Source organism: Tarenaya hassleriana, unplaced genomic scaffold, assembly GCF_000463585.1.
Source record: "Tarenaya hassleriana unplaced genomic scaffold, ASM46358v1 Cleome3, whole genome shotgun sequence".
In the NCBI taxonomy this organism is placed as follows: domain Eukaryota; kingdom Viridiplantae; phylum Streptophyta; class Magnoliopsida; order Brassicales; family Cleomaceae; genus Tarenaya; species Tarenaya hassleriana.
In genome coordinates, this window is record NW_010966177.1 from 8,748,592 (window position 1) to 8,758,258 (window position 9,667).

At 40.9% G+C, this 9,667-nt stretch overlaps 2 protein-coding genes across 3 annotated transcripts in view; both read left to right on the plus strand.

The window, feature by feature from the left end:
• The window catches only part of LOC104820053, a 3,595-nt gene extending 407 nt beyond the window's left edge, over positions 1-3,188 (plus strand). Inside the window, exons 2-4 of the mRNA XM_010550404.1 lie at positions 17-130; positions 1,974-2,283; positions 2,512-3,188. Coding sequence (XP_010548706.1) covers positions 17-130; positions 1,974-2,283; positions 2,512-3,046 — 959 coding nt within the window. The 3' untranslated portion in view covers positions 3,047-3,188. The remainder of the gene's footprint in view (positions 1-16; positions 131-1,973; positions 2,284-2,511) is intronic.
• Positions 3,189-3,272: 84 nt separating this feature from the next.
• LOC104820052 (protein tesmin/TSO1-like CXC 5) lies at positions 3,273-7,594 on the plus strand. Of its 2 annotated transcripts, XM_010550402.1 has the most exons (8): positions 3,273-4,110; positions 4,653-4,760; positions 5,187-5,364; positions 5,710-6,072; positions 6,277-6,383; positions 6,460-6,554; positions 6,679-7,053; positions 7,136-7,594. In XM_010550402.1, exons 1-8 carry the CDS (start codon positions 3,824-3,826, stop codon positions 7,339-7,341), a joined length of 1,719 nt encoding a protein of 572 aa, XP_010548704.1. In that variant the 5' UTR covers positions 3,273-3,823; the 3' UTR covers positions 7,342-7,594. The 2 variants fall into 2 exon arrangements, with proteins under 2 accessions (XP_010548704.1, XP_010548705.1); XM_010550403.2 differs by lacking the exons at positions 3,273-4,110; positions 4,653-4,760 and adding an exon at positions 4,788-4,845.
• Positions 7,595-9,667: the final 2,073 nt, after the last annotated feature.

A 9,667-nucleotide genomic window follows, 5' to 3' on the forward strand; every position in this document is an offset into this window, starting at 1 on the left:
GTCGGCGACGGAGGAGACGGCGGTCGCCGAGAAGGCGGCCGACTCGCTGGCGGTGGCGACCACGAACCCGGTGAGGTCCATCGCGATTCGTCTCCACATTCTCGCTCGGATCGGTACAAGGGTGATCTCGGTTAGTCTCTCCGTCCCAGTTTGTTCGTTGATTTTATTGTCTTCTCTTTTTTCTTCGTTGCCGAATCTGAGATTTAGGCGTTCTGATTCTGAATTAGTTAGAGTTGCAACTTCGTTGGTATAGCCTTTATTTGGAGATTCCTGGATTTGGTTCTTACTTCTGCTTCCAATTTTATAACCATGATTTCGTGCTTGTTTGATCGTGAACATATTTTGTTCCTACGGCATCAGTAAATTTCTTATGCAGTGATCGCAGAATGATGTGAGCTACCTCTATAATATGATGCCTTAATGGAGTGTGACTTGCGAATGAACATTCGTTTTGTGTGTTTACAGCTGCTCTTGCCTGCAAAAACTTGGGTATTGAGGAAGGCTTGTTAGTCTGAATGGTGTCTGGGTCAGATATCTGTTTTGGGGTCTTTCTATATTGTTATGTAAATGTGATTGGGTTGGGCCATGCCAATGATGGATATCCTTGATCTGAAATCATGGGATGCTGTTCTTCGTAACCGGTATTTGTATCTCATCTGCTATGGACAGCATATGAATGGTTAAGAGTTTGGTGACAGTCACATAATCTGTGTTGAGAGTGTGGGGTACGATAAGGGATATCGTACTGTGGGCTCAGGCTTTTGTCAAAGAAAGGCTCTAGTTGTCAACTGTGACGATTGAATGCTCAATGCTGCTGGGTCATACTTGCATGTGGGAAGAATCCACACAAGGTCCGGTTGAAATTGGAAACTCTTTTCTTGCATCTGCTTATCTATTGTGGAAGCGGTTTTGCTTGTCCAACCAATTGCAACTAACTGTCTTGGTTACCACTGGTCTGTTGTATTGGGTTAGTTTCTACTCTTTTTTCCAACCGACAAATTTAACCTGGTTTTCAAGTATTCTTTTAAGAACATCTGGAGAGACGAGGAAGCTGAATGACTCGGCAGTTAGTTAAGAGGTCTATCATATTACTTTTCTAAGTGGTTTAGGCTTCCAATCTGGCTTTAACAGTTGTGCAGATACATCCAGTAGGATAATTCATTGGATATGTGTTTTCTCCGACTTCTCACTTTCCAGCTCTTTTCGTTTTGAATCACCCGAGGGATTCCTGAGGACCAGTTGGTACGGGTCAACTATTGGTTTGGTTTTGGGCCTTTTGCTTCATCAACATAATTGCTAGGTCTATCCTTGGGGAAGCATAGGAGCTCATCTTGAGTTTAGACACGTTTGATCTGTTTCTGAAATATGTCAAGAAACAAATTCAACTTCTGGTGGTTCATTTCCCTGAGAGGATTTACTGGGTCTTGTGCTTCTCATGAGGGGTGCTTAAGCTAATGGTGTTGAGGATCTTCGTAAAACAACCCTAATGGATTTTTGTTACTGGTCGCTGTGGGTAGTTGGTGTTAGATTACAGGCTGTAAAATCTGGTGACAGCTTGTGGATTTCAGCAAATGTTTCATTGCTAGCGATACATATCTACAGTCCTTGGTCAGTTATGATAGATTAAAGAACTTGGGTTCAGTTACTATGGTATACATCAGTGCTTTGGATCTGGGTACTATCGGGGCACCATATATGGGTGAGGATGGGACCTACAGAGTTGTAATTTCGGGTGTTTTGTTAATGGATGGATCTGAAGAGAAAGGAGCACTTAATACTTTGAACTTTTGTTCCCTGCTAATATATTCTCTTGCATTCTATTAGTGAAGAGGGCCTGCAAGTTTGTAGCCGTCCTCACCAAACTTTGTTTGACTGGTAACTGGTCAGATATCTGCTGGCTTGATAATTTGTTTGCATTTTTCTACTGAGATTTTGCTTACCATGAGATTTCCTGCTTGGCTCTTTTCGTCCAGGACATAGAACTCGGGCAGGTTCTCGTTCTCCTGCCCGCCGTGCGGATAGAGATCACGGATATGGCTCCGATATTGACCATTCCAGTGGCGCTCCTCGTGGTCATGAGTTCGGCAACAGAAGGGAAACCTCTGGGAGATACAGAGATCATTCACCATCTGGTATTAGAGGTGGAGCTGGTGCTCGATCTAATGGCAGAGGTCTGGATGGGCCTGGACTTGGGCGCGGACCTATAAGAGGTGATGGCATTCAACGAAACAATAACCCAAATGTGCGACCAAGAGAAGGAGATTGGTTCTGTCCAGATCCACTGTAAGTTCATACCTGGTTCTGTTCTGTTCTAAATTATCCTATCAGATTATTTGAGGATCTCGGGCTTTTACATGAATCATTGATTGACATACTGTGTTTTGGTGATTAAGCTTCTCCTCCTCCCTCAATCTATATATAAAATTTGAAACATTTTTGTATAGTATGGGGTCATGACTAATGTATCCAGGACCATATTTTTAATTTGCGAGATTTGTGTTATGGCTACAGCTGCAGAAACTTGAACTTTGCGAGACGGGAGAGCTGCAACAACTGCAAGAGGCATAGGTATGCACCTGTAGCTAGTCCTCCTCCACGACCTCGTCGGGATTATTCTCTCTCTCCTCCCCGACACTTCCCAGGCCCTCCCATCGATCTCTCTCCAGGACGTGGCCTTAACGGCTACAGGTCTCCCCCTCATGCCTGGCCCCGGGATTCCACCTCTCGAGACCTGCTCCCGCCCCCGAGGCATGATCCTCCCGCTTGGAGAGACCGAGACCGAGAGCGGGAGCAACTGCATTACCTGGAAGATGATTACCCGAGGAGAAGACCGGTGTTGGATTGTGGAAGAGACCCGCTACGGAAACCTCACTACGAGAGGCAGCGGCCACCCGGACACGATGTTCGAGACAGGAGCAGGTCCCCGATGAGGGGTGGCCCACCACCTCCGCCGCCGCTGAGGAACTACCGCCGTGACAGTTACTTGGAAAGAGGACAAGGCGAGCGCGGCGGCAGTTCAAGAGGCCGGTTGGGCAATGGTTACTAACGGATTTGGGGAAAACATTGTCTTGAATTTGGTTAAACTGTCGGAAAACTTTCCTCCTAGTGTGGTGGTGCTGCTTGTATCTCTCTCCTTCTATTTGATGTTGCAAATTTTGTTGAGCTTATAAAAAATTTTCGGACACAATCGTAAAAGATGTTTCCAGTTTTGGTTGGGTAGGATGGTGTATCCACGTGTAGAGCTGTAATTGGTTGAGCTCTGCCTCTTTTTTCCCGGAGATATTATATTCTGTCGATCGGCCGGTGGATAATCCGATAGTATTAAATCTTCTACTATGAATTGGCATCGTTGGATCAGTGTTTTCAATATGAGCCGTGCGATGGGATTGCCTCGCAAATCTTACCGTCCAAATTAATTAGGAATTGAAATTTCAAAACATGTTAGGAGAGAGGGAGAGATGCTCCGAAGAAGAACAAACAAAACCGAAAGCCCTCAGCTTTTTTGTTTACGCTGTTTCACCAAATATTTCTCTTCTTCTTCTGAGCTAAACTCATTGGAACCCTAATTTATCTCTCTCTCTCTAAGCTTGTCCTTTTCCTCATCGTATATGCTGATCAGAATTCCTTTTTCAAATTTTCCTTCGATTGGCTCGCGTTTCTCGCATTTCGCGCGGATTTGGTCTGGCTTCAGATCTGACGTTTTTGTGTTTCTCGAATTGATTTGTAGAATTTTTGGGCTTTTGCGCGGCCGGATTTTTCGGCGATAGTAAAACAGTGAATTTCAAAAGGAAAAAAAGGAAATATTGGAATACAGGGAATTCGAATGGGTGAGGGCGGTGATGGAGGCGAATTCCCGCCAAAAAAGGAGCAACCAGAAGCGTCTGATTTCCCGGTGAAGAATCCGGCGAGGCAGCTCGACTTCACTGGTGGCGCCGACGCGGTTCTGCCGGAAAATTCTCATTGCAAAGCCTCGGCTCCCGCCGCCGTAACTGCGACGGCGGTGAAGACAAGTAAGGCACCCGGAATCGGGCAAGTGCGGCCGACGATGCCAGTGGTGCCGCTGACGCCGTCGTCGCAATCGCAGGTCCTTCATTCCTCAGCCAGGCTTTCGTAAGTCGTATATAACTTTTACTGGTTTTGCTTGTTTAATCTCTACATTTTCAATACGCCTTTTGCTTCTTCTGTTAGTTCAATTTGGAAAGCCATTTGCTTTGATAAGAAGGAGTTGAAAATATGTGTAGATTGGTATGAGTTCTTTGTAGAATGTACGTTTATGCTTTGATCACTGTATCTGTATTGTTTTTCTTCACTTCTCTGGTTCGGACATGTTGGTGTCAGTATGGCCACTGCGCTGAATTAGTTAGTGTTCCTCTTCTTTCAATGAACGGGAAGATTTGCTTTCTTCACTAGAGCAGTTCCAGTTCTTATGCAGATTCGGTGTGATTAGGCTTTGTTATCTCAGATTTACTTAATGGGTTCAATGACAAATTCTATTGTTGAAGTAGTTAAAGGCTTCCGTCAAATGTTGAACTTAAGTTTGATCAGATGCCTACTTTATCACTGTTATTCTTGGCAAAGTCTTAATCTTTCAGATTTTTTGTTGTATTGATTGGATGATCCTATCTTTTTCATTTGTGTCCCCTTTTTCCCAGAAAGCTGGAATCTCCCAAATCGAGAGCAAGACCTTCTGTGGATGCAAGAGATGGAACTCCTCAGAAGAAAAAACAGTGTAACTGCAAACACTCACGGTGCTTGAAGTTGTAAGTCTGCTTTTCTTGTCTCGAGCTGTCGAGCAAATGATTGATCTTTGACATGCCTTAACATTTGGGCGCAGATGATTTATCGGTGAGTTTTCGAGCATGTTTGTTCGTACATGCTCGGGTCTTGGATTATTTAGGCTGGAGTTTGTCAACTGCATTGCTTTTTTATGTTTTTCTTTTCTGTGGCCCTGCTGTGAAAAAAATCCTCAAATCTGGTTTCTGGGCCTTGTGTATTTGGATAGAATTTAGCTAATTGTGCAATATAGTTATCAGTATGAGACGCAGATCAAACATTAGTAAGTGATCTCTTTGTTAACCATCGTGGATCTTTGCTTTATGCTTCATGTTTCTTTTGTTTCATGACATTTGGTTTGGGATCCATCCTGTCTGCAAACACTAAAAATCTTAAGCATATGTCTTGATCAGGTATTGTGAATGCTTTGCATCCGGCACATACTGTGATGGATGCAACTGTACAAATTGCTTCAACAACGTTGAAAACGAAGCTGCTAGACGAGAAGCTGTGGATGCAACTCTGGATCGGAATCCTAATGCATTCAGACCTAAAATTGCTAGCAGTCCTCATGGTGCATGTGACAGTAGGGTATGTGGTTCAAGGAAGAGATGTTTATCAATTTTAATTGTCTTCCTCATAAAGGGAGGTAATATCTAGTTCTAGAGTGTGAAAATAGGTTATAATTTAGGCTATGCTCTAACTCTCCCGGGTATTTTACTATTTCAACGGGCGGAATAGTTTCCTTGATGCTCTATCATAGGGAAACTTGGATCACTTTTCTTTCTTCTTCCTTCCTTAACTGGTTAAATTCAAACCGTATAAATTTAACCAAAAAGTTTGCTAGAAAGTTCTTTAAGCTTTTTAGTCATGGTAAGATGCTTAAATTGTCCATCTGGCTTTTCGTTCAACTGCGTTTCAACTTCTTTATTACAGGAGGAGGTTGGTGAAGTTCTCGTGTTAGGGAAGCACAACAAAGGATGCCACTGCAAGAAATCGGGTTGCCTGAAGAAGTATTGTGAATGCTTTCAGGCAAATATTCTCTGTTCTGAGAACTGCAAATGCTTGGATTGCAAAAACTATGAAGGGAGTGAAGAGAGACAGGCTCTGTTTCATGGCGGTGAACATGCCAACAACATGGGTTATCTCCAACAGGAAGCAAAAGCTGCCATTACTGGAGCTGTTGGTTCCTGTGGCTTTGCTTCCTCTCCAGCGCCTAAAAGGAAGAAATCTCAGGAAATCATCTTCAGCCAAGCAACCGAGGATCCATCTGTTCATAGGCTCAGCCATTTTCATCAGGTAATCTTCTATGTGAATGCTGTTTGAAGAGAGAGAATTTGGGCATTCCTTCAATGCAACTGAACGCTTGGTTGGAATTGTTATTGTTCATATTACATTTCATTTCCCCGTTCATGGTGCTGAAAAGATCTTTTTTTTCTCGGACATGGTTAGTGAAATGAGATCTTATTTTCTTTACGTCGGTTGCACATTTGTTGCTCTCAGGCAAATAGTGGAATATCCACTGGACCAATGTCGAGTAGATCTCCTCAAGTACCCGTTTCTCGTGCTTCTGGCAATGTGTCATTAGGTCCATCCAAATTTTTATATAGGTGAATTTTCTAGTGGTTACAAAGTTATAGCTGACCCAGGAGTTGCAGAACCTAATCTAATGGTTGTTTTTTTCAGGTCTCTCTTGGCAGATATCATTCAACCACAAGATGTGAAAGCACTTTGCTCTGTTTTGGTTGCTGTAGCTGGAGAAGCTGCAAAGACATTAGCAGGTGAAAAGTTTGATGATTGTATAGTGTATATATTGAGAGGTTTATGTGTAGCATCGAGAGCTAAACCTCAGTCTTAAAATTCTCAAAATCTTTGATCTTTTCCTTCAAAATTTTGTTTTCTCAGACGAGAGAATTGAAACAGAGAAAAGGATGGAAGTTCAGAAAGAAACTTTCTTGGCCTCTTCTGCACAGGATCAAGGGCAAGGTGTCAAGGCCGAGAAAGTTGAAACTGGTGATGGTAAACCTTGTGGAGAAGATTCAAACTCAGAAGACGGAAGGCCTCTGTCTCCCACAACTTTGGAATTGATGTGCGATGAAGAGGACACTATGTTCATACTGGCAGCTTCATCTAATGCTTCAGTGGATGCCGATTCTGAGAAAACCTCACAGCTACCTAACGGGAAAGGCCTATCAGAAATCTATGCAGAGCGGGAGAGAATAGTATTGACCAAGTTCTGGGACTGCCTTCATCGACTCATCTCCTACGGTGAATTAAAGGGTATGTATCTCTTAACTATTGCTGAATCTGCCCTGCCCGAAATATTATGTTTCCCATCTAAAGCCTAGTTTGGGTGTTGCAGAATCAAATTGTTCGTCTTTCGCAAGAACACATAGAGGAATGGCTGCAGCTTTGGAAACCGAAGCCGGGTTTAATCAGGGACCGACCATGAATGGAGTTTCCCGACCAAGTACCCAATCTACAACCAAACCACCACTGCCCCGACTGACTGCAACTTCGGTTCAAAACCCTTCAAACACTCATCTTCATAAAGCTCCACAGGTTTGACAGAGAAGAAAAACCTCTGAACAAAGAACTTAGGACAATAACATACAAAGACAAGAATTCCTGGCAGTGGCATGACCCTCTTGTTGTTATGAGGTATGCTACCGCCTTTCTGTAACCCTATATATCGTCTTCTTCTTCTTCTTCTTCTTTTTGATCTAAAGCTTGGCTGGTCATTAGTGAGGAATCACAGTCTGGTTGTATCATTAAGTTTTTGAGTTAATTTTCTTCTACATTATCCATCTTTGATTCTTCTTCTTCTTATTCAGCTCGGTGTAGATTTAGAGAGCTCTGATGTTTTCTTTTCTTTTTTTTTCCTGGTGAGATAAGTAAATGCTATTCTGTACATTGTTACTTGCCATTCGCCATTGGCAATCACAGTTGTGTGTGTGTGTTTGCTTAGGACATAGGCTTTAGTCTGTCCCCGACACTACCGAGTGTGATTCTGTCCCAAAGTTTCCAAGTATAGTCCCTAATATGACAAGTCTCCACAACGCCTTTAATGTAAAAATTTAAGGTATTGGGCTAAGGATCTTCGATAAATATGGGCTTTCAGTTGTTCAATAAGCCTATCTCTTAAGCTCATGTACTTCGTTTTTTTTTTAATATTATTCATTTTTTTTAAAGAAAAAGCACATCGTCATGTGGAATGCATGAATATTTTTACTTTGTCAAATATGAAATAAATCATCCTCATGAGTCATGAATACAGAATTTCGTACAATCTTCCGCCAACGGCAAATGATCCAATAAAATTGTGTTGTTTTTTTTAATTTATTTAATTAAAAAGGACGTGAATTAAAATTAACCCTCGGAACAAACGGCTCTCGCCTTCGCCTTCGCCTTCTATATAAGGCCAAGGAAGGGAGAAATAAACATCACATAATCTTATTCCAATCAAAGCATTACAAAAAAAAAAAAAAAAAAAAAATTATGCTCCCTTTCAAGAACCGCACCATCTTGCCATTGGTTGTCGGCTTATTATTCGTATTGGGAAATAATAACCGATATTCATGTGCCAAAAAAGAACCAAATACTAAGTATTGGATCCATATCAAGAACAATTTATCCAACATCGACGGCGACATTCTCCAGGTATATTAAATTGATAACTGTTAGAGATATATACGGATCTCTATTGTATTTCTCTCTAACAACAACTATGTAAAGTTTATTTGCATTTATCTTGAGTTTTTTTTTTATTATATTAGAAGTTATGTTATTTGTAGAGTCAATAACTATATTGAATAGAAAACTACATTATCTATTCGAGTTATTACGAATTTACGATGATCAATAATATAAAGGTAAAATATTACATAACCAATCACAAGAGATTCAAATTTTATAATTTATTCATTATTATTATTATTTAACCGTCGTTATTAAAAAGAATGATGAGATGATTATAAAATTTAATTTTTTATATAATTATATTTATGTTTGAATATCTTATGTTTGGTTATATAATATTTTAATATTAATTACCAATTAAAAGTGTTATTTTTGAGTGATTTATATATTTGGTATAGAATTTAGTTCAACATGATTGTTTCTAAACTTTAATAAAAAGTTTCATAATAATATCTGAATTTGAACAAAAAAGTTCACAATAATAACTGAATTCGATTAAAAATTTTCAATTAAAACTAGTAACTGATTATTAAAAAGGGACAAAATTGTTTCAAAATTTTAAAAAAAGTTGATGTAATACTGATGTGATGATTCAGTCACAGCATTTTTGTGAAGTATTTTTTACCAAATGTTTTACAAGAAAGAAATTGACAAAGTTTTCGATTTTTGTGAAGTATTTTTTACCAAATTTAGACAGTTCGAGGTTTCATATGAAATATTTTGACAAGTCGAGGATATTTTTTTTTTTAATGAGATCCACCTATGTTATAAAATCTGCCTTATAAATTGAGAAGCGGCCATGTGAATTTATGAGAAATTAGGTCCGATGCGAGTCGTGGGACGGGAAGATGAGGAGGACGAGGCTGGTGGGGAGGGGAGAAGAGTACGTGCTCTGGACGACGAGGGAGACGGCGAGGAAAGGAACGGAGTGCCATTTCACGTGGGGGAAAGAGGCGCAGCACAACGCCGTGGGCTCCATCTTTTGGAACAACGACGCATTCGCCCGCTCTTGCAAACATCTCAGCTGCCTTTGGTCCTTCCAACACGATGGCCTCTCCCTCTTTTCCCCTTCCACCAATTCCTACAAATTGGTCTACCATTGGTTCAGATGATTTCCCAATTTTTTTTTAAATTACAATTTCGTCTAATTAATAAAGTCTATGAATTTTAGGGAAAAAGGATTTCGAGACGGGAG

What these genes read in the sequence shown, in the direction of transcription:
- LOC104820052 (XM_010550402.1), top strand. Translation starts at nt 3,824, where the DNA reads ATGGGTGAGGGCGGTGATGGAGGCGAATTCCCGCCAAAAAAGGAGCAA. An exon ending in CCATCCAAATTTTTATATAG is followed by an intron (nt 6,384 to 6,459) that starts GTGAATTTTCTA and finishes TGTTTTTTTCAG; the next exon opens with GTCTCTCTTGGCAGATATCA. An exon ending in CTCCTACGGTGAATTAAAGG is followed by an intron (nt 7,054 to 7,135) that starts GTATGTATCTCT and finishes TGGGTGTTGCAG; the next exon opens with AATCAAATTGTTCGTCTTTC.